General features: G+C 37.2%; 1 protein-coding gene across 1 annotated transcript; it reads left to right on the forward strand.

Annotated features, from left to right (window-relative positions):
- Nucleotides 1-4,919: 4,919 nt before the first annotated feature.
- On the forward strand, nucleotides 4,920-5,859 carry LOC101354968 (olfactory receptor 1F12-like). Its single transcript, XM_004387113.2, is given in 2 exon segments — nucleotides 4,920-5,815; nucleotides 5,817-5,859. Coding segments are annotated over 2 exon segments (939 nt in total).
- Nucleotides 5,860-25,867: the final 20,008 nt, after the last annotated feature.

The following is a 25,867-nucleotide window of genomic DNA, read 5'->3' on the forward strand; positions in this document are numbered from 1 at the left end:
TACCTACTATTTCAAGTTCTGCAGCTGTGGAAAGTTATTTTAATGATTTCTGAGAATCCTAGGAAGATCTCACATGAGCTCTCTGCCTACTCTCTGATAGATAGAATCCTCCATTTTCCTTCCCTTTAATATAGGCTGCTCATCACTATTTTTCTGCCAGTGACTACTTTGAAAAAAGTAACACCGATGTCAGGACATTGATTCTCTCAGCTGCTAATGCCAGGCAGCTCTGTGTTCTCTGGAGTCCAAAGTGCCTATGATTTTCTCCATTTTGTATGTACATGTATGGAATGTTTTTCTCTTCCATTCAGTTTCATGCCTCATTATTCAATCACCAAAAATGTAGTCTCTCCATTTCCTTGAGTTCTTCATCCACTTAGCTTAGATGCAAGGCAATGAAGTTGAGTAGAGAACCAATGATAGAATCAAGCATGTGTTGCATCCTCTGACTTGAGGCTTATTTTCCCTGCCTCCAAAAAAATTCATTCTATCTTCTTAGGCAAATACAAATCACTGTTTATAAACCTGGGTTTCCCTACACAGAGATGAATATGATTCAGTCCATGTGCTCTCCAAAATCCTACAAGCAAGAACGAGTTATGAAAACCAAACAAATATACATCCACTCCTCACTTATTGACATGGTTAGGCTCCAAAGACCAGTTTGTTATATGAAAATCGGTGTTATGTGAAAATGGAGGATGACCACATCAGATCCCCAAACAAAGGATGACTACATCATTACATAACTGCCAAACTACATGATTACATAACTGCCAAACCACTGAGAATCATGGCCTAGCCAAGTTGACACATAACCTTAACCATCACAGCCAGTGTTATTCTTGCCTCGTACCTCAGCGCTCGTTACTGCCAGACGTATGTAATTAATGCACAAAATAGTAGGATAGTAGATTTTTTACTACTGTCATAAATGTCAGATAACAAGACAGTTGATAAGTGAGGAGTAGATATATAAATATATATATGTATATATATGTGTATATATATATATATATATATATATACACATTATATGGCCTAGGATACAATTCCTATAAATTACACGTAAGGAGCACTATTTCTATTCTACATCATGATATAAAAAAAAAACTTCCTGAGCCTATAATAAGTATTTTCTTTCTTCCTTCCTTCCTTCCTTTTTTTTTCTTTCTCTCTTTCTATTATTCATTCATTAAAATACATGTACACATACACAATAGTGCTGTATGCCAGTACAGGCCTACCTTGTTTTATTGCACTTCTCTTTATTGATCTGTGCAGATATTGCATTTTTTACAAATTGAAGGTTTGTGGCAACCCCGCATAGAGCAAGTCTATCGGTACAACTTTTCAAACAGCATGTGATCACTTCATGTCTCTGTGTCACATTTTGGTAATTCTGACAATATTTCAAACTTTTTCATTATTATTATATCTGTTATGGTGATCTTGTTTTGGAGTGCCACAAACCACGCCCATATAAGAAGGCAAATTTAATCAATAAACGTTGTGCTTGTTCTGACTACTCCACCAACCAGCTATTCCCTTGTCTCTCTCTCTTCTCTCCCTGGACCTCCCTTTTCCGTGAGACATGACAATTTTGAAATTAGGCCTATTAATAATCCTATGCTGGCCTCTAAGTGTTCAAGTGAAAGGAAGAGTCGCTTGTCTCTTACTTTAAATCAAAAGCTAGAAATGATTAAGCTTAGTGAGGAAGGCATGTCAAAAGCTGAGATAGGCCGAAAGCTAGGCCTTTTGCGCCAATTAGCAAAGTTGTGAACGCAAAGGAAAAGTTCTTGAACGAAATTAAAAGTGCTACTCCAGTGAATGGAGCCCTGGTGGTGTAGTGGTTAACAGCTCAACTGCTAACCAAAAGGTCGGCAGTTCAAATCCACCAGCGGCTCCTTGGAAACCCTATGAGACAATTCTACTCTGTCCTGTACAGTCGCTATGAATCAGAACCAACTCGACAGCACCTAACAACAACAACTCCAGTGAACACACAAATGATAAGAAAGTGAAACAGCCTTATTGCTGATATGGAGAAAGTTTTAGTGGTCTGGATAGAAGATCAAACCAGCCACAACATTCCCTTAAGTCAAAGCCTAATCCAGAGCAAGACCCTAACTCTCTTCAATTCTGTGAAAGCTGAGAGAGGTGAAGAAGCTGCAGAAGAAAAGTTTGAAGCTAGTAGAGGTTAGTTCATGAGGTTTAAGGAAAGAAGTCGTCTCCCTAACAAAAAAGTGCAAGGTGAAGCAGCAAGTGCTGATGTGCAAGCTGCAGCAAGTTATCCAGAAGATCTAGCTAAGATAATTGAGGTAGGCGGCTACACAAAACAACAGATTTTCAGTGTAGATGAAACAGCCTTATATTGGAAGAAGGTGCCATCTAGGACTTTCATTGCTAGAGAGAAGTCAATGTCTGGCTTCAAAGCTTCAAAGGACAATCTGACTCTCTTGCTAGGGGCTAATGCAGCTGATGACTTTAAGTTGAAGCCAATGCTCATTAACCATTCTGAAAATCCCAGGGCCCTTAAGAATTACGCTAAATCTACTCTGCCTGTGCTCTATAAATGGAACAACAAAGCCTGGATGACAGCACATCTGTTTACAACATGGTTTACTAAATATTTTAAGCCCACTGTTGAGACCTACTGCTCAGAAAAAGATTCCTTTCAAAATATTACTGCTCAGTAACAATGCACCTAGTCACCCAAGAGCTCTGCTGGAGATGTACAAGGAGATTAATGTTGTTTTCATGCCTTCTAACACAACACCCATTCTGCAGCCCATGGATCAAGGAGTAATTTCAACTTTCAAGCCTTATTATTTAAGAAACACATTTCCTTGGGCTGTAGCTGCAATAGGTAATGATTCCTCTGATGGATCTGGGCAAAGTAAATTGAAAACCTTCTGGGAAGGATTCACCATTCTAGGTGCCATTAAGAACATTTGTGATTCATGGGAGGAAGTCAAAGTATCAACATTAACAGGAATTTGGAAGAAGATGATTCCAACCCTTGGACGACTTTGAGGAGCTCAAGACTTCAGTGGAGGAAGTAACTGCAAATGTGGTGGAAATAGCAAGATAACTAGAATTAGAAGCGGAGCCTGAATACGGGACTGAATTGTGGCAATCTCATGACAAAACTTTAACACATGAGGAGTTAACTGCTTCTTATGGATGAGCAAAGAAAATGATTTCTTGAGATGGAATCTACTCCTGATTAAGATGCTGTGAACATTGTTGAAATGACAACAAAGGATTCAGAATATTATATAGTTGAAAAAGCAGCGGTAGGGTTTGAGAGAACTGACTCCAATTTTGAAAGAAGTTATATTGTGGGTAAAATGCTATCAAACAGCATCACATGCTGCAGAGAAATCTTTTATAAAAGGAAGAGTCAATCAATGCGGCAAACTTCGTTATTTTAAGAAATTGCCACAGCCAGTCCAACCTTCAGCAACCATCACCCTGATCAGTCAGCAGCCATCAATATCGAGGCAAGACCCTCCGCCAGCAAAAAGATTACAACTCACTGAAAGGTTCAGATGATGGTTAGCATTTTTTAGCAATAAAGTATTTTTTAATTAAGGTATGTGCATTTTTTAAAACATAATGCTACTGGACACTTAACAGAGTAAACCAAAAAATTTACTGTGACTCGTTTTATTGTGATATTCACTTTATTGTGGTGGTCTGGAACTGAACTTACAATATCTCCGGGATATACCTATATTGTGTATAAAATGGTAAACAAAAGAAAGTAAGAAAGAAAGAGATAGAGAAGGAAAAAGACAAATTCCCCACCCTTACATTTTACTTGTGAAAGTTAGAAAACTAATAAGTAGGAAATATTTTTAGTAAACAAGTACCTTCCACATGGTGGTGAGTGACATGAAGACAAAAAACAGGGCAATGTGATAGAGAGTTTTTGGAGGCAATCTTTACATACAGTGGTCAGAGAATTCCAAAATGAGAAAAGCTATATAGACACAAAATTGCAGTGGGTGCCCAAAAATTCTAAGGATGAGAAATTAATCATAGCAAGAGATAAAGGCCAGAAAGGTAAAAAAGGATTCATGAGGAACCTTGCGTGCCATGATAAAGAGTTTGGAATTTGGGTTGAAGGGAATGAAAAATCACTGGAAGGTTTTAAGAAGGAAAGTGGGGAAATTCTTGTTTTAGAAGGTGGTAGACACATATTTATACATATGTTGTATAATCTATTATCATACTTTTTGTGTTCTGCTTTTTAAACTTATTTGTAAATATTTTTCTATGTTGCTCATAATCTTCCTGTAAATTATTTTTCAGAGGCTTATCTTTTTATACATGCTAAGCAAGTTCATATATTTTTACTTTGAGAGTTATAGAGAAAAGAGTAGTGCATCCCCATTTAATGAATTCTATATGGTAGATGTCTGACTGCTTTCTAAGCAGGATGGTTTATATGGTGTTGGACAAATATTTGGACAAATTTTCTCATTTAAATATCAATGCTTGCCATGGTATCATTTAGTGTGTCAGACTCATGATATGGTCCAACACATAGCTGACAGTCAGGAAACCACACACAGTGCAGACTATGCAAGAGTTCGTGTCAAATTTATAAGAAGAAAGACAATCTCTGCCTACTGAAGGAAGATGTGTACAGATCCCATAGAAATCTTGGATGAGGTGAGGTTTCTTTCAGTAACGGAGAATATAGGGAAAGACAACTGATGAGTTGAAAAGACATAGCTGAGGTTCAGTGACGCTTGGGAGAGAGCATCAGAAAGGAGGTATAATAGCCTAAAGAGAGAATATCTAATAAGTGGGACTGGAGTACGTGAGTATATAAAAAATACTAAGAGAAAATTTTTTTCTGACAAAAATATTTCATCCTCTGGGTTTTATGCAGATATATCCAAGCAATGGAAAAGGGAAACCAAACCAACATCTCCGAATTTCTCCTCCTGGGCTTCTCCAATTGGCCAGGGCATCAGGCACTCGTAATCTCACTTTTCCTGTGCCTCTACTTAACAGGACTATTGGGGAACTTGCTCATCTTGCTGGCTATTGCCTCGGACCATCATCTGCACAGACCCATGTATTTTTTCCTTGCCAATCTGTCCTTGGTAGACCTCTGTCTTTCTTCAACTACGGTTCCCAAGGTGCTGCTGAATATCCAAACACAGACTCAGTCCATCTCCTATCCTGCCTGCCTGGCTCAGATGTACTTCAGTATAATGTTTACCAACATGGGCAATTTTCTTCTCACAGTAATGGCATATGACCATTATGTGGCCATCTGTCACCCTTTGCATTACTCCACCATTATGACCCAGTGCCTCTGTGCTTGCCTGGTGGCTGTTCCCTGGATCATTGCCATCTTGAACCCCCTCTTGCACACCCTTCTGATGGCCTGTCTGCAGTTCTGCTCTAACAACGTCATCCACCATTTCTTCTGTGATAGCAACTCTCTCCTCCCTCTATCCTGTTCTGACACCAGCCTTAATCAGTTGATGGTTCTGGCTGTGGTGGGGCTGCTCTTTCTGGTGCCTTCAGGGTGTATCCTGGCATTCTATGCCCACATCATATCTGCTGTGATGAAAGTTCCTTCTGCCCAAGGAAAACTCAAGGCTTTCTCCACTTGCGGATCCCACCTTGTCTTGGCCATTCTTTTCTATGGAGCAGTCACAAAGATCTATATGACTCCCATATCCAATCATTCAACTGATAAAGACTTAGTGGCATCAGTAATTTTTATTGTGGTAGCCCCTGTATTGAATCCCTTCATTTACAGTCTAAGAAACAGTGAACTGAAGGGACTTAAAGAAGGTCCTAGACCAAAGCAAAATCTTCTCCCAGTGATTTATACTGGCTGGAGAATTCAATAGGAGCAAATTTAATGAAATCATCATTCTCATTCTCACCATAATTACAAAATTACAAAGCAGTTTTTAAGTACCTAATTGAACTTGGTATAACCTAAACTCTAAAAGTGACATAATCACAGCCCTTATCCATGTGAGCACTCTGAGATTATTGATGTGGATAAATATTTATATGTAAAGTCCCTCAAACTACAAAAAAAAATTAAATCAACATTTGAGTGAATTGTTAAGGCATCAAATGAAGCTCAGATTAACACAGTAATAAATTACAGAGAGTCCACAATAGAGGATGGCCCCAGGACTGTCCTCCTCCTAGAGTAGGATGGAGTAGATGACCCCATTGTTATACATGAAAAGCACTAGAGAATAAAGTTACTATGAAATCAAATGTGCAAACCATAACTGCAATGTGAGGTCAAAGGAAGAAGAGATTGGTGAGGAGTGAAGAGGTCAAGGAAAGCTTCAAGGAAAAGATGCTTAATTTGGCTCTTAAATGATGGGTGAGATTTACATAGGAATGAAGAGAATGTTCAAGCACATGAGGAAGCTTTGTAGGTAAGAACAGGCATGGTGTATATTGAAAAAACTGATCTGAATGGATTGAATGATCTGTATTAGGAACCGGTGGGAGTGAGGATGGATAGTTATACCTCATCCTGATGTTTTATGTTTATTTGTGTTTTGTGATTATATTGTATGCATTTCCTATAAACTGTCTCTTTTTTTTTTCCTTGTGTAAAAAACAGGATTTATATCTATGTCTATGTACATATCTATCTCTAAAATTGTATCTATATAAATCTTTATGCTGGTCTACAAACGATTGCTTGGGAGGCTATTAATCATCATTTAAAAATCTGTATTGTTATTCACTCTGAAACATGCATAGAGTTGCCTATATGAGAAACAACCACACCAGCAATTAAAAGCCTATGCTTTTGTGATGGTTGATTTGGAATTCATATCTGATTTAACTGGTGGTTTTTGGTGTCCACAATGTCTCTCCAGAGCACTACAAAGTACATTTTTCCATATGCCATTAAATACTGTATTTTAAGTCATGCCATCCAAAATACTTCTCAAACTGGGAAAAAACTATCTTCATGTTATGTAATATATGACTGGAGCCCTGGTGGTGGAGTGGTTAAGAACTAGGCTGCTAAACAAAAAGGTCGGCAGTTCAAATCCACCAGCTACTCCTTGGGAACACTATGGGACAGTTCTACTCTGCCCTATAAAAAAGACAAATAGGTAGAGGTAAGAGATAGAGATAAAAAGGAATTATACTATAAATGTTTGTTTATTTGTTTGTGATGGAGAGCCCTGCTGGAAATTGCATTTGTACTTTTTACTCTTCTCTGATGAAAGACATAAGAAAAATTTGTTACACCATATAAGGACCAGATCAGAACACAATCCCCTATTTCTTGAAAGACTTTTGTATGTGTCATATATTTTAGTTGTGTTGGGAATATGGTCTGCCTCCATGTCTCCCATCCAATCCACCTAAGCAGAGGCCTTGGAACAGAACATTCCTGATAAAGAAGCTAAGAGTTGGGTCACTGTCTGTCTCCCAGTCCCTTCTTCTTTTCAGGGAAGCCATCCTCCCTCTTCTGGGCACACAGTTACTTTCTCTGTCCTGCTCATTCACTGGCACCAAATGGCACCTGGCCATCTCCACTTCTATATCTATTTACTTCGAGTGTGGCACAGAGGGGTGCACAGAACATCTGTCCTGCACTGGCCACAAAATGTGACTCCCTAGCCATGGGAGAACAGTGCCTGCAAGTGAAACTGACCTTGCTCTGTCTCTTCTTTATGTGAATAAATTGTTGCCCCATGCACTGCCTGTGTGTGTGTGCTTTGTCAGTGACCTTGAACTTTTTTAGGACAAGCTGCAAGCAACAGAAACCAATTCTACTTAATAAGGCAGAAATTGAATATAATGAAAGAATAATGAGTAGTTAATAAAATTGTTTGAACTGCTAAAGAATCAGGCTTGGAGATCCACAACCAGACGGAAGCCAAAACAACATACAAAGTCATGTTAGGACTGACTTCTTGCCCCACTCATGCTACCTGCCCTGGACACTGGATGCCTATACTAGCCTGCTGCCCTGCTGACCCATAAACTGGACAAGTATGCCACTGCCACCACCACCAGAAGATTTTCCATTGCCTCTAGTTCATTGTATCACTGATTCTTGATTCAAATTGCAGGGTAGCTGTATCTGATTGGGTCAACACAGAGCAAATGCCATTACCATAAGCACAAGGAAAACTGAAAAAAAGAGTATCTCAAATTTTTTACTGTACTGAACACCATGCTGTGCTTCCCAAATCTTCCTTCAGTACTGAAGTGCTTATTCCTCCAGCTGCTGGGAGTGTTGTCAGCTGATATCCCTCTCTGACAGCCCTCACTGTCAGCCCTCTCGAGATATTGCCCTCAACTGAAAAGAGCAGACTGACACAATCTCATAATCCCTCTCTAAAGGCAAGTTAAGGAGCCCTGGTGGCACAGTGGGTAAGCACTCACCTGCTAACCAAAAGGTCAGCAGTTCAAACCCACCAGCCACTCCACAGGATAAAAATGTGGCAATATGCTTCCATAAAGATTACAGCCTTGGAAACCCTATGGGGCAGTTCTACTGCGTCAAATAGAGTTGCTATGAGTCAGAATCGACTTAATGGCAAACAACAACAAGGCGCAAGCTGAATCCAATGACTGGACTCTTGAGGGGATAGAACAGCCCAACCTCCTTAACCCAAATCAAGGCAACTCTGAAGGACCATCTTAGTTCCATGGGCCAAGTTTAGTTCTAGCTAAAACCCTTTTTGTGATTGTATCACAGCCCAACTTCTTCTGCCCAATGTTGCTACCTTTACTCCCTCACAGGCATCAATCCCAAACTTGCCCCCTAAAAACTTCCTGCGTGTCAATCTCATCTGAGTATGCATTTCTTGAAACCCAAAATGCAACACCACCTATAATAAGCAGTTAGATAACATTCTCTGAATATAATGCAAGAAAATTAAAAACTGACAGCAAATTCAGAAACAAAAAGGCCCTCTACTTGAAATGTTTTTAATTCTCTCTTAAATTAACTCTTGATTCAAGGAGAAAATATAAACATTTCAGACTCTATAGAAAATGATGAAAATCATACCACTACATATGGGAACAGCTAAAACAGTGTGCAGAAGAAAAGTCATAGCCATAAACCCTTATATGAAACGTAAATGAATATAATTAAGGATGTAACTAAAACAGTAAAAAGAAGATTACAAAATAAACTGTATGAATGCAAACTAAATTAAGATGAAAGTAGAGATTAAGGAATCAGAAAACAGAAAAAAGAACAATAAAACTTATGCATAAGTCCAAGTAATGGATATTTAAAAAAAAATTTAACAAAATTAAGAACCACTGCCCAACCCTATTAACAAAAAGAGGGGAAAGCACAAATATGCAATATAAGAAACAAAAGAAAATATGTATAGAAACAGAAAATTTGAAGAAACATAAAACTAAAGTACTTCACTTAGATCTATGAAAACAAATTTGTAAATATAAACAAAATGGGTGATTTTCTAGGAAAATATTTATCAAAACTGACCCTAGAGGAAATATAAAATCTAAACAGATTGATTTCTATAGAGCAAATTCAATTTTCAAATAACTAACACCCAAAAAGTATCAGACCTCAAGGTTTCATAGGGGAGCGCTACCAAACCTTAAATAGTTATCAGAGCATAGAAAAACTTATAAAATATATTCAAATGGGCAGTAATATTGTTATGAAAAGCTGACAAATAATAGACAAAATTAAATTCTAAAAAATCCCACTCATAAATTCATATGTAAAAAATATAATACTAGCAAAAGATTCCAGCAGCACTTAAAGAGAATAATACATCATGAACAAGTGAGGAATATTCCAAGAATGCAAGGATGGTTCAAATTTAAGATACCTGTTAACATAATTTGTCACAATAAAATAAATAGTAAGCAATCTTAAGAAAAGTCCCAGATAAAGATGAAGAAATTGTTAGGCCAGTACTGCAGAAAACAAAAGAAGACTTCAATAAAGTTTACAGTACCATAAAAAAAACCCAAATCCCGTTGCCTTTAAATCAATTCCAAATCATAGCAACCCTACAGGACTGAGTACGACTGCCCCAGTTTCCAAGGCTGTAAATCTTTACAGAAGTAGACTGCCACAACTTTCTCTTGCAGAGAAGCTGGAAGGTTCAAATCACCAACATTTTGATTACCAGCCAAGCATTTAAACACTGTACCACCAGGCTCCTTTATAGGACCATAAAGATGGTCAACTCTCCCTAAATTAATTTATAATGTAATGTGCTCCCAAAAATTACCAACATTATAATATCTAAAAAGAGGTACTAAAACTTATATGAGACTTACATAAATAAGTAGGAGCAATGAGATCTATCAAATATTAAAACATTGTACAATCCCCATGATAGTGTAGCATTGACATTTGACAAAACAAACCAATAGAACAGAATAGAAAGTCTAGAAATTGATGCAATAATGAACAGGATTTTAATATAAGAAAAAGGTAGAAAATTATAAAAAGGAAAAATATACTATTTAATAAATGGTATAGGGACAACCGGGTACTTATTTGAGAAAAAAATGGATCCATTATTCATACCTTACAACCAAAAAATAATAAATGAAGCAAAAGCTTAAATGTAAAAATGATGAAACATTAAATGTACAAAGATAAAGCAGAGGAATATTTGTTTATATTCAAAATCTAGAAATCATATACAAAGAAGATCATAGATCCAACTACACAAAAGTTAAAAAAACAAAACACAAAAAAACTTTTACATGGCAAAGACATCAAAAAGAAAATGGAAAGAAAAATGTAAAACAGCAGAACATATTTGAAACTCACATCAAAATCAGAAAACTAGAGTAAGAAACTCCTAGAAATAAATAAGGAAAAGACCAATACCTAATAGAAAAATGGCAAAAATATTAGCCGGTAATGCTACGAAAAGGAAATACAAATGACTCCTAACATCAATAACAGTCATAAAAGTGAAACAAATTAAAAGTACAGTGAAGTACCTATAAGATTTTTTAAAATTCATGGGTTTCATACTTTCTGTAGGGAGACATTGGTGAATAGGCATATCATATATTATCAGAGTGTAAATTGATACAATTACTATCATTACCAACTGACAATAGATGAGAAAGAGGGGAGTCCTAAATAGAACTGCATGTTCCGTTTGACTCAGCAATTTGACTTTTGAGAATTTACTCTTCAGAAGTAATTGAATATGTATGGAATGTTATGTGTACAACCATATTCATTGCAGCATGGTTTGGGAGAACCAAAGTAAAATCCACATGTCCATCAACAACAGGAAACTAGTTTAGAAAATTATCGTGCATCCATACAATGGAGTACGCTGCAATTATGATAACGAATGGAGAAGCTATCTTTGTACTTACATAGAAAGAAATCCAGAATATAATTTTGGAAAAAAACAAAGTGGAAACAGTATATAGCATGCTACCTTTGGGGTAAAACAAAAAATATATAATTATATTTGCTTGGATATGTACAACACATCCCTGGAAAGATATTCAACAAGCTAATAACAGTGGTTACCTGGGACAAGGATGGGAATTGAGTGGAAGAAGGACAAGGGTAGGAGGGAAAATTTTTGCCATGTGCCTTCTCTTTTTTTATTTTTAAACCATGTAAATGTATTTACTTGTATAAAAAGCTATTTAATTAAAAATAAATTGTTAATTATTTAATTAAAAATAAATTGTTAATTATTTAATTAAAAATAAATTGTTAATTATTTAATTCAAAATAAAATATCTTTTATAACAGAGACCAAAAATAAGGTAAACAGAGATAAATATGACAAAATACTATATTTTTTTATTTGAAACATAAAACTTCATCAAAGATCACTAAAGAAGATGAAAATAAATGAAAAGAATATACCATGTACATAGATACAAACAATATCAAAAGGCATTCATTCTTCTCAAATTATCTATAATTTCCATATACCATCAACAAAAATTCATATACAGTTTTTCATTGAACTTGCCAAGCTAATTCTAAAATGTAAGAGGAAGAACAAAAAAGAATTACCTTAAATTAAATTAAAGAAGATTATGAGTGCATATGGGGGTGAGTATATTTTCTATGTGATATCTATAATAACATCATATGTGGATGGATTAAACAATCCAATAAAAAGGCTGTGATTATCAGACTAGATATAAAAACATGATATAACATCATGATGTCCAAGAAGACGCACTTTAGATTTGGAGATGGAAAAAGATCAAAAGTAAAAGGATGGAAAAATATATACTATGTAAACAATAACCAAAAAACGCTAGTGTGGCAATACTAATCTGACAAAATAAGCTTTAAAACAAACAAACAAGGAAAGTATTAAAGACAAGGAGGGATATTTTATAATGGTTAAAGGGTCAGTGCATCAGGAAGATGTAACAGTTATAAACATATATGCACCTAATAAGAGAGCACCAAAATACACGAAGCAGAAACAGACAGAAACAAAGGGAGAAATAGTCAATCAAGCAATAATAGTTGGAGAGTTCAATATCTCACTTTCAAAAGTGGATAGAACAAATAGAAGATCAACCAGGAAATAGAAGATGTGAACAACAGTAAACCAACTAAACCTCCTGGATAGGCAATGTGCTGAGTCACAAAACAAGTCTCAATAACTTATAAAAGATTGAAATCAAACAAAGTATCTTCTCTGTCCAAAATGGAAAGATACTAGAAATCAATAACAGAAGGAAAACTGGAAATTTCATAAATGTGTCCCCTTTGGTGAGGTTATGTCATACATTTGTAATACAGGTAGATTCATTTATCACAGTTTGCATTCCATCCAGAGGTTCACTGCGATCCTAGTTGATTTTTCCAAATTTGCATACAGTAAAGTTCACTCTTTATGATGTACTTGTTCTATGGATTTTGATAAATCCATAGAATCTAGTATCCAGCATCTTAGTGCCATTACTTCAAAAATTCTCTTGTAGGCCTCCTATGTAGTCAACACTTCCTCCAAACCTTGACAACCACTGATTTGTTTTCTATCCCTACATTGTCACCTTTTCCAGAATGTCATATAAATGAATCATAAAATATATAGGATTTTGTGTCTGCAACCAGCTTTGACCATGCAGATGAGGCTGACGCTCAGTGAGATGGTAGAACAAAAAGATGGAATGAACCTAGGTCCCTGTTAGACATAATGGAGCAGAAATGCTCCACAATGCTTTACAAGCAACATTGTTATTTGAAAGATAGAGGGAGAAAAACTATCTTCTTTAACTACTATATTTTCTGGTTCTCTTTTTTACAGTGGCTTAGCTTTAATTTTACAAATATGCTTTTCCTCAACTCTAGATGTTCCTCCCAATACGATTTAGGGTCTTATAATCCTCTGCTACCAAAACATTAAATGTTGAAGAGCCTCAAGTCTTGCTTATAGCTCTTTTTCTTACTCTAAAATATCTCCCCATGTAATCACCTCCATTTGTGATGCTACAAATACCTTTTATATGCAATAATGCCCTAACATATTTACAATCAACTTTATTTTTACAGACTGCTGAGATCCTTTGTTTTAGCCTCAGTATTACAGAATACAGAGCTTGAGACAAAGGCTTAAGTACAAACACCTTATCAGAGATGTGCTTCAGGATCAAGAGTGAAAGCACAAGAACAAACATAGAAGAAAAATGAGCCTTTCAAGTATGCATTATTGAGTTTGCCACCAATATGATGTGATTGGTTGCTTGATTCCATGTATACACCTGAAATATGTCTTAAGACCATCTATCCCAAAAGAAGAAAGGGGAAAAAATTTATCCACCAGCTCCCTTCCCCCATTGATCAAATTTTCATTCCAAGGGGTGTTCACTGTCCCACACTTACACACTGTAAATATATGAGCACCAAGCAGGCTCCCATGGTGCCATAGCATTAGAGATTCCTGGGAGAGGAGTAAAAGGTCCACAGCACAGGTCAAGTTGCACCTAAATGAAAACTAGAGCTCCCAAAACTAATCATTGCAGCAGAGGCTAACAATTTTTAAAAAAATTCCAGATGTCTGAAACAGTCTACCCCTGGCATCACTAAGATCCCTTTGTGTATACCCAATTACAGAGTCCCCTTCAAGATGACTGCCAGCTCAATATCTGCAAAATTTTAATGCAAGAAAATAAAAATACTATAATCTCACCGCTGCAGCTATTCAGATGCTGTATAACCACGATAGACTTCATTTCTCTTCAGTCATTACTTTTTCTAGCCTGTGTTGCTTGCCTGGGGAAGTGGTCCAGACATTTATCCTCAAGGGAACTATGTCAATACTTGTCTTACTCTTACAGGGTTGTGGTTGCTGTAACTCCACACTCATGCTCTGGGTTCCAGATATACTCCTTCCTAACCTCATATGAGTGTGTCCAGCCAAAACCTGAAGGTCTACCAAGCTCAGCACCAATTGCTGACTCACATAATTGTGAGTAAATAGTTGATATCTTTTTTTTATTGTACTTTAAGTGAAATTTTACAATTCAAGTTAGTCTCTTCTACAAAAATTTATACATATGTTGTTATGTGACCATAGTTGCTCTCCCTATACTGTGACAGCACACTCCTTCCTTCCACCCCTGATTTCCCATGTCCATTCAACCAGATCCTGACCCTCTCTGCCTTCTCATCTCACCTCCAGGCATGAGCTGCCCATTTAGTTTCATGTATCTACCTGAGCTAAGAAGCACACTCTTCACGAGTTTCATTTTATGTCCCACAGTCCAGTCTAATCTTTATCTGAAGAGCTGGCCTCGGAAATGGTTTTAGTTCTGGGTTGACAGAGAGTCCAGGGCCATGCTTTTTGGGGATCCTCCAGTCTCAGGCAGACCATTAAGTCTGGTCATTTTACTAGAATTTAAGTTCTGCATCCCACTCTTCTCACACTCCATCAGGGACTCTCTGTTGTGTTCCCTGTCAGGGAGGTCATTGGTGGTAGCTGGGCACCATCTAGTCCTTCTGGTCTCAGGCTGATGAAGTCTCTGGTTTATGTGGCCCTTTCTGTCTCTTGGGCTAATACTTTCCTTGTGACTTTGGTATTCTTCATTCTCCTTTACTCCAGGTGGGTTGGGACCAATTGATGCATCTTAGATGGCCGCTCGCTAGCTTTTAAGATTCCAGACGCTACTCACCAAAGTAGGATGCAGAACATTTTTTAAATAAATTTTGTTATGCCAGTTGACCTGGATGTCCCCTAAAACCACGGTTTCCCGACCCCCACCCCTGCTACTCTGTCCCTCAAAGTTTTTGGTTGTATTCAGGAAGCTTTGGTTTAGTCCAGTTGTGCTGACTTCCCCTGTAGTGTGTGTTGTCCTTCCCCTCACCCAAGATAATTCTTGTCTACTTTTTAGTTAGTGAATACCCCTCTCCCTCCCTCCCCACCCTCATAACCATCAAATAATGTTTTCTTCCATGTTTAAACCATTTCTTGAGTTCTTTTACAATATTTGTCCTTTTGTGACTGACTAAATTCACTCAGCATAATGCCTTCCAGATTCCTCCATGTTATAAGATATTTCACGGATTCATCGTTATTCTTTATTGTTGCGTAGTATTCCACTGTGTGCATATACCATGATTTGTTTGACCATTCATCTGTTGATGGGCACCTAGGTTGTTTCCATCTTTTTGCTATCATCAACAGTGCTGCAATGAACAGGGATGTACATGTATCTATTTATGTTATGGCTCTTATTTCTCTAAGATATATTCCAAGGAGCGGGATTGTGGAATCGTATGGTACTTCTATTTCTAGCTTTTTAAGGATGCGCCAAATCGATTTCCAAAGTGGTTGTACCATTTTACATTCCAACCAACACTGTATAAGTGTTTCAGTCTCTCAACAACCTCTCCGACATTTATTATTTTGTGTTTTTTGGATTAAGGCTAGCCTTGTTGGGATGAGATGGTATCTCATTGTAGTTTTCATATGCATTTCTCTAATGGCTGATGATCATGAGCATTTCTTCATGTATCTGTTAGCTACCTGAATGTCTTCTTCTGTGAAATGCCTGTTCATATCATTAGCCCATTTTTCAATTGGGTTATTTGTCTTTTTGTTCTTGACATTTTGTAGTATCTTGGAGATTTTAGAGATTAGATGCTGATCGGATTTGTCGTAGCCAAAAATTTTTTGCCAGTCTGTAGGTTGTCTTTGGACTCTTTTGGTGAAGTCTTTTGATGAGCAGAAGTGTTTGATTGTTAGGAGCTCCCAGTTATCTAGTTTCTCTTCTGCTGTTTGCACATTGTTACTTACAGTTTGTATTCTGTTTATGCCATGTATTAGGGCTCCTAGTGTTGTCCCTATATTTTCTTCCATGATCTTTATCATTTTAGATTTTATATTTAGGCCTTTGATCCATTTTGAGTTAGTTTTTGTGCATGGTGTGAGGTATGGGTTTTGTTTCAGTTTTTTGCAGATGGATGTCCAGTTATGGCAGCACCATTTGTTAAAGAGACTGTCTTTTCCCCCAATTAATGGATTTTGCTGCTCATAGGTGGATGAATTTATGTTTGGATTCTCAATTCTGTTCCATTTGTCTACATATCTGTTGTTGTACCAGTACCAGGCTGTTTTGACTACCATGGCAGTACAATAGGTTCTAATATCAGGTAGTGTGAGGCCTCCCACTTTCTTCTTCTTCTTCAGTAATACTTTATTTATCCGGGGACTCTTCCCTTTCCATATGAAGTTGATGATTTGTTTCTCCACCCAGTAAAAAATGCCTTTGGAATTTGGATCGGGATTGCATTGTATTTGTAGATCACTTTGGGTAGAATTGACATTTTCACAATATTGCGCCGTCCTATCCATGAGCACGATATGTTTTTCCACTTATGCAGGTCTCTTTTGGTTTCTTGCAGTAGTGTCTTGCAGTTTTCTTTGTATACATCTTTTACGTCTCTGCTTAGAGTTATTCCTAAGTATTTTATCTTCTTGGGGGCTATTGTAAATGATACTGATTTGGTGATTTCCTATTGGAAGTTCTCTTTGTTGGTGTAGAGGAATCCAACTGATTTTGTATGTTTATCTTGTATCCTGAAACTTTGCTGAAATCTTCTATTAGTTCCAGTAGTTTTCTTGTGGATTCTTTGGGGTTTTCTGTGTATAAGATCATATCATCTGCAAATAGAGATACTTTGACTTCTTCCTTACAAATTTGGATGCTGTTTATTTCTTTTTCTAACCTAATTGCTCTGGCTAGGACCTCCAGCACAATGTTGAAGAAGAGTGGTGATAAAGGGCATCCTTGTCTAGTTCCCGTTCTTAAGGGGAATGCTTTCAGACTCTCTCCATTTAGGATGATGTTGACTGTTGGTATAATTGCCCTTAATTATTTTGAGAAATTTCCCTTCTATTCCTATTTTGTTGAGAGTTTTTATCATGAATGGGTGTTGGACTTTGTCAAATGCCTTTTCTGCATCAATTGATAAGATCATATGGTTCTTGTCTTTTGTTTTATTAATGTGATGGATTACATTCGTTGTTTTTCTAATGTGGAATCATCCCTGCATACCTAGTATAAATCCCACTTAATCATGATGAATTATTTTTTTTATATGTTGCTGAACGCTACTGGCTAGAATTTTGTTGAGGATTTTTGCATCAATGTTCATGAGGGTTATTGGTCTGTAATTTTCTTTTTTTGTGATGTCTTTACCTGGTTTTGGTATCAGGTTATGCTGGCTTCATAGAATGAGTTTGGGAGTATACCATCCTTTTCTATGCTCTGAAATACCTTTAGTAGTAGTGGTGTTAACGCTTCTCTGAAAGTTTGGTACAATTCTCCAGTGAAACAGTCCGGGCCAGGGCTTTTTTTTATTGGGAGTTTTTTTAATTACCTTTTCAATCTCTTATTTTGTTATGGGTTTATTTAGTTGTTCTACCTCTCTTTGTGTTAGTTTAGGTAGGTAGTGACTTTCTAGAAATTTGTCCATTTCCTTTAGGTTTTCAAATTTGTTAGCGTACAATTTTTCATAGCATTCTGTTATGATTCTTTTAATTTCAGTTGGGTCTGTTGTGATATCATCCTTCTCATTTCTTATACGGGTTATCTGTTTCCTCTCCTGTTTTTCTTTTGTCACTTTGGGCAATGGTTTATCAATCTTGTTGATCTTTTCAAAGAACCAGCTTTTGGTCTTGTTAACTCTTTCAATTGTTTTGCTATTCTCTATTTCATTTAATTCTGCTCTAATTCTTATTATTTCCTTTCTTCTGGCACCTGATGGCTTCTTTTGCTGCTCTCCTTCTACTTGTTCAAGTTGTAGGGTTAATGTTTTGATTTTGGCCCTTTCTTCTTTTTGGATGTGTGCATTTATTACTATAAACTGACCTCTGAGCACTGCTTTTGCTGTGTCCCAAATGTTCTGGTAGGATGTGTTTTTGTTCTCATTTGATACTATGAATTTCTTTATTCCATCCTTTATTTCTTCTATAACCTGGTAGTTTTTCAGCAAGGTGTTGTTCAGTTGCCATGTGTTTGATGTTTTTTCGTTGCTTTCTCTGTTATCGATTTCTACTTTTACGGCTTTATGCAGAAAAGATGCTTTCTAATATTTTGATGCTTTAGATTCTGTTAAGGCTTGCTTTATGGCCTAATATGTGGTCTCTTCTGGAGCATGTTCCATGTGTGTTGGAAAAGAAAGTATACTTGGCTGCTGTTGGGTAGAGTGTTCCGCATATTTCCATGAGATCAAGTTGGTTGATTGTAGCATATAGATCTTCCGTGTTTGTTGAGTTTCTTTATGGATGTTCTGTCCTTCACTGAAAGTGGTGTGTTGAAGTCTCCTACTATTACTGTGGAGCTGTCTATCTCTCTTTTCAATGCCGTTAGAGTTTGTCTTGTGTATTTTGGATCCCTGTCATTGGGTGTATAAATATTTATTACAGTTATGTCTTCCTGGTGTATTAACCCTTTAATCATTATATGGTGTCCTTCCTTATCATTTGTGGTGGATTTTACTTTAAAGTCTATTTTGTCAGAGATTAATATTGCCACTTCTGCTCTTTTTTGAGTGTTATTTGCTTGGCATATTTTTTCCCATCCTTTGAGGTTTAGTTTGTTTGTGTCTTTAAGTCTAGGGTGTGTCTCTTCTAGGCAGCATAGAGACGGATCATGTTTTTTTATCCAATCTGCCACTCTCTGTCTCTTTACTGGTGTGTTTAGTCCATTTACAGTCAGAGTAATTATTGATAGATATGAGTTTAGTGCTGTCATTTTGATGTCTTTTTTTGTGTGTTGTTCACAGTTTCATTGATCCACTTAATTTTCTGTGCTGAGTGTTTTTCTTTATGTATTTTCATCTTTTTCATTGTTGTTGATTTTGCATTTGCTGAGTCTTTATATTTTTCTTATTTTTATTTTGATGTGTAGGATTGTTAGTTTCTTTTGTGGTTACCTTAATATTTACCCCTGTTTTTCTAAGTTTATACCAGTCTGTTATTTCTTTATATCACCTGGACTTCCTCTCCATATGAAAAATCTATGTCTACATTTTTTAAGTCCCTCTTTTTTGTTTTAATGTTGTCATCTTTTACATATGGACATATGTTTCCCTATTTTCAGTGTTTTAGCTTTGATTTACTTTTGTGATTTCCCTATCTGGGTTGATATCTGGTTGCTCTGTACTGTGTTCTAGTCTTGGGTTGTTATCTGATGTTACTGATTTTCTAACAGTACTCCGTTAAGTATTTCTTGTAATTTTGGTTTGGTTTTTGCAAATTCCCTAAACTTCTGTTTACCTGGAAATGCCCTAATTTCACAATCATATTTGAGAGACAGTTTTGCTGGATATATAATTCTTGGCTGGCAATTTTTTTCTTTCAAGGCTTTATATATGTCATCCCATTGCCTTCTTGCCTGCATGGTTTCTGCTGAGTAGTCCGAGCTTAATCTTATTGACTCTCCTTTGTAGTTGACTTTTCGTTTATCCCTAGCCACTCTTAAAATTTTCTCTTTATCTTTGGTTTTGGCAAGTTTGGTTATAACATGTCTAGGTGACTTTCTTTTGGATCTACCTTATGTGGGGTTTGATGAGCATCTTGGATAGATATCTTCTCATCTTTCATGATATCAGGGAAGTTCTCTGCCATCAAATCTTCAACAATTGTATTGTGTATTTTCTGTTATCCCCTCCTGTTCTGGTACTTCAATCACTCGTAGGCTATTCCTCTTGATAGAATCCCACATAATCCTTAGGGATTCTTCTTTTTTTAAAATCCTTTTATCTGCTTTTTCCTCAAATAAGTTGGTATCAAGTGCTTTATCTTCAATCTCACTAATTCTGACTTCCATTTCCTCAATTCTACTCCTATGGCTTTCTACTGAGTTTAATTCTGAAATTTTATTGTTAGTCTTCTGGATTTCTGATTGCTGTCTCTCTATGGATTCTTGCAGCCTGTTAAATTTGTCATTTTGCTCTTCTCTAATCTTCCTAAGTTCCTCTATTGCTAGGTCTGCATTTTGCTGTATCTCCTTCCTGATCTCTTGAAGAGTTCTGTATATTAATCTTTTGTATTCTGCCTCTGGTAATTCCAAGAAATTCTCTTCCTCTGGAAAATTCCTTGATTCTTTATTTTGGGAGATTGCTGAAGCCATCATGGTCTGCCTCTTTATGTGATTTGATATTTACTGTTGTCTCTGAGCCATCAATAAGTTATTATATTTATTTATTTTATGCTTTCTTACTGTGTCTTGGCTTCTTGTTTTGTTTTGGTATGCCCAAAAGGCCGCTCATGTGATCTAGTCTGATCACCAGCATCCCTGAAGCTCCAACGTCCTGCCGCCAGGTGGCCAGACCTGTTCACTAAGCATGTGAGCCCAGGAGCCCGCCATACCTCTTGTGTGGATTCAACTCAAATGTTCAGGTATTCGGCCACCAAGTGTGGGGTGCAGGCCCTCACCTACAGTTCTAGACAGGCATGGATGATTGGTGTAGGCACAGGCATCTGGCTGCAGCAGGTGGTCACATGCTGAGCAAGGCAGGGGACTGGCCGCTGCCCCAGAGTGTCTCTCCCTCCCCCAGCCACTCAGCCTGATTCCTCAACTTTGCCTTTGATGTTCAGGGCTCCTAGATTATGATACATAAGCAATTCACTTGGTTTTTGGGGTGTTTGTTGTAAGATGGACCACCAGAAGCGTCTGACTACTCCACCATCTTGGCCCCACCCCCAATAGTTGATGTCTTAAGCAACTAAGTTTGGGGTGGTTTTTTTACACAGGAAAAAAAAAGAACTAAAACACACCTTTGGCTCTTGGACACATGCATTATAGCAGTTGGGAGCAAAGCATCATATATAGTAATTAGGGTTACTATATATTAGCCATTTGCTTTATGCACATACAGCATCTGGGAGTATAGCATCCCAAATACTCTGAGAGTTAGCCCTAAGCTGGTACATTAGCTTGTTAGTCTTTGAGAGGTCATTCCACTGCTGTAGTGGGCTGGGTGCTTCTAGGTGATGGAGTGTATGGTAATTCCAGTGATTTCTGTGATTATATGCCCATTACCTCATCTCCTTTGCCACAAAATGGGTCCTGGATCTGAGGCACTGTTGATAGAGCAGGTATTTCTAAGCCCTAGCATGGTATTGCATGCAGAGTGCTACAGGCAGAGAAGATAAACCCATATTTGGATAATGGATGAATTCTGCTAAGGAAGAAATAAACAATTCCTGAAAAGGTTATTTGTTACTGATTTTTTTTTTTTTTTAATTGTTTGAGAGGCTTTTGGGGTTGGGGAGAGTGGGAAAGACATATGTAACAAAACTTCCTGGATGAAAAACTTCCAGATCGTTTAATTCCTTTAATCTTCCTGGGACATTTTCTACTTGGTGCTTTATCCCTAGGGTTGCAGTTGGGAAAACCACAAGAGGGATGAAATAATTATTGCTGGAGTTGAAGAAAATTGTTAAGATAGGGCTCCCAGGGGCCACAAAAGAGCTATAAATTTCAATGTGAGGGAATCCTGTGGTTACTCAAGTTTTCACTGCACCAGATATACCCTTCCCAAGAATCAACCTATCCTTATTCCTGTACATTCTGAAAGACAGAATTCTTACATTTATTTTTTCCACTAGCTCTGAGTAAGACTTGGAAGCAAAAGTCTCTGCCCAGAAGGTTCCTGATAAGAAAACCTGGCAAGTGCTTTCGGAAAGTGAATAGGTTTGGAGAAACAAGGAGAAAGCCTGTCTTTACTTAAACAAGCAAGGCAAGTGTAAGCCCCACACAAGGTCACCAGGCATTGCCTTAATATATAGTAGGTGCCTAGTAACCATTTGTGGTATTAATTAATAATAAATTAATTAATGGGAGATAAAAGTTTGAAATCATAGATACTCTGATGACTTATTGAAATGAGGGCTAAATTTCAAATCAAGAAATGTTAATTGAGATCATGACTCTGCTACAGCTCAGTGTCTATATAATGGGGATATGTGACCTATATAACAGAGTTCTTGTAACAAACTATGAAAATATTTAGTGTGATGGAGATTACTTGATAGTGTTAAATCTTTTTTTTTTTTATTGTACTTTAGATGTTTACAGAGCAAATTAGGTTCTCACTAAACAATACACATATTGTTTTGTGACATCTGTTGTCAACTCCACGACATGGCAACACTCTCCCCTTCTCGACCTTGAGTTCCCCGTTACCAGCTTTCCTGTCCCTCCTGCCTTCTCATCCTTGCCTCTGTGCTGCTGTGTCCATTTAGTCTTGTTTTGTTTTATGGGCCTGTCTAACCTTTGGCTGAAGGGCAAACCTCAGGAGTGACTTCAGTACTGAGGATAGTGGTAAATCTTGTCTTCATATTCTTCTATCTTGATGAAAAAATTCATCATTTTTTTACACAGTTATAGACTTTACTCAGCTGATTTCATGTACTTCTGATGGTTTTATCATGTTTCCAACAATGAAAAAATTTTACCTTCTGGAAAATTGAAGGGGAGGGGTAATGTCTGTACCTACTGCCATCACCACTGCCACCACTCTGATGCATTGATGTTTATGGTTTTGCATTCAAGGTATCTTCAAAGCACCTTCAACTGTCGCTACTCCTTCTAATTTTTTTGAGTGCTCACTATGTGGCAGGAGCTTTGCCAAGTGATTCATACAACTCTAACCTAAACAGGCCCAAGAGTGGTTATTAGCAGCAGGCTGTTATTTACCTAATATAACAAGTCCTACAGCCTGTGGAAAGTCACCTTAATTATTTCTGGGAATTCCCAAGAAGGTCTTGTGTGAGTGCTCTGCCTACTCTCTCATGGGTAGGATCCTCCATTTTCCTTCTCTTTGATATAGGCTGCTCTTCTCTTTTTTTTCTGCCAGAGACTGCTTTGAGAGAAGTGACGAAAAGTGATGCCTATGTCAGGACATTGATTCCCTCAGCTGCTAATGCCAGGCAGCTCTGTGTTCTCTGGAGTCCAAAGTGCCAATGGCTTTCTCCATTTGCTTGTAAGTGTGTAGAATGTCTCTCTCTTCCATTCAGTTTCATACTTTATTATTCAATCACTGAAAACATGGTCCAACAAAGTCCCTCCATTTTCTTGAGTTTCTGCCACCAGGCTCTCCATCTGTCTGGCTTAGACACAAGGCAATGGGGCTGAGTAGAGAATCAATAATAGAGTCGTATACGTTGTTGTATTCTCTGACATGCAGCTCATTCCCCTCTCCCAAAAAAAAAAAAAATCATTCTGTCTTCTTAGGCAAATATAAATCACTGTTTATAAAGCTGGGCTTCTCTACACAAAGATGAATAAGATTCAGTCTATATGCTCTCCAAATTTCTACAAGCAAGCAAGAGTTATGAAAACCAAACAAGTCACTATAAATTATAGACTGAGGGCATATATTTCTGACGATATCAAAAGAAGCTTCCTGAGCCTTTAATAAGTATGTTCTTTCTTAATTTCTTTACTTATCTATTTCTTTCTTTCTTTCATTCATTAATTTTATTCAACAATATATATACAAATGCACATACGTAATAGTGCTGTATGCCATGTACTATTCTACACATACAATGGAAAAGAAGGGAAGAAAGGAATGGAAGGAAGGAGGAAGGGTGGGAAGAAAAGAAGAAAGAAATTGCTTACTCTTGTGGAGCTTACATTTTACTGGTGCAGGATAGAAAATTAATAAGTAGGAAATTTTTTTAGGAAACAACAACATTCCACATGGTGGTGAGTGATATGAAGAAAGAAAAAAACAGGGTAATATGAGAGAGTGTCTACAGGGACACTTTAGACATGATGGTCAGAGAATTCCAAACTAAGAAAAGCAAGGTAGATATAAAATTTCAGAGTGTGGGAGAAAATTCTAGGGATGATAAATTGATCATAGCAAGAGATAAGGCTAGAAAGATGGGGTTCATGAAGAACTTTGCATGCCATGATAAGGAAATTGGAATTTGGGTTGACGGAAATTAAAACTCACTAGAAAGTTTTAAGAAGGAAAGTGGGGAAATTATTACTTTAAAAGGATAATTCTTTTGGAATTATGAAATAAAGATTGAAAGGGGAAAGACTATAGGATAGAAGATAGATTAGAAGCTTACTATAATCATCTAGATGAAAGATGATGACCGTCTTATTAATACATAAGAGCAAACCAACCCATTGCCATCGAGTCAATTCCGACTCATAGCAACCCTATAAGACAGAGTAGAACTGCCACATTGGGTTTCCAAGGAGCAGCTGGTGAATTCAAACTGCCAACCTCTTGGTTAGCAGCCGAGGTCTTAACCACTGCGTAACCAGGGCTCCATATGTATACATGTGTCATATAATTCATTATTATTATTATTTGTCTTCTGCTTTTTAACCTTATTTGTAAATATTTTCCTATGTTGCTCATAGTCTTCATGTAAATTTTTTTAGAAGTTAAACTTTTTATACTTGTTAAGCACACTCATATATTTTTCTTTCAAGTCTCAGAGATAGGCTAGTTTATCCCCATTTGGGAAGACAGTTGTGGTTCATTGATAGAATTCTCCCCACCCGTGCAGAAGACCTCAGTTCAATTCACATCCAGTTTATTTTAAGTGCACCCACCACCCATCTGTCAGCGGAAGCTTGCATATTGCAATGATACTAAACAGGTTTCAGCAGAGCTTCCAGACTAAGATGGACTAGGAAGAAAGGCCTAATTATCTACTTCCAAAACTCAGGCAATGAGTACCCTATAGATCACAATGGCCCAATCCCTAACCGATCTCAGGAATGGCCTAGAACCAGGCACCATTTCATTCTGTTGCCATGGGGACACCTTCCTTCCGTTCCTTTCTTCCCTTCTGTCCCATTGTATGCATAGAATAGTACCTGGCATACAGCAGCTAACAAGAAAAACATCCTCATTCTATGGACTGTATATGATAGGTATCTGACCATTCTAAACAAGATGGTTCATATGGTGTTGGACAAACATTTGGACAAATTTTCTCATTTAAATATCAATGCTTGCCATGGAATCAGTTAGTGTGTCAGACTCATGATACAGTCCAACACACAGCTAACAGTCAGGAAACCACACACAATACAGAATATGCCAAAGTTGCTGTCAACTACGTAAGTAGGAAGAGAATCTCTGTATACTGAAGGACAAAATGCACACATCCCATGGAAATCTTAGATGAGGTGAGGTTCCAGAAGGAGGATATATGGAAAGACAACTGATGGATAGATGGGGTAAAAGGACACACTTGAGGTTCAGTAAGGCTTGGGAGAGAACATCACAGAAGAGGTAGGATGCCCTAATGAGAGTGTATCTCATAAGTGGAACTAGAATAGGTGAGTATATAAAAAATATAAAGGGAAAATTTTTTTCTGGCAAAAGTATTTC

The sequence above is a fragment of the Trichechus manatus genome, unplaced genomic scaffold (genome assembly GCF_000243295.1).
Source record: "Trichechus manatus latirostris isolate Lorelei unplaced genomic scaffold, TriManLat1.0 scaffold00180, whole genome shotgun sequence".
Lineage (NCBI taxonomy): Eukaryota > Metazoa > Chordata > Mammalia > Sirenia > Trichechidae > Trichechus > Trichechus manatus.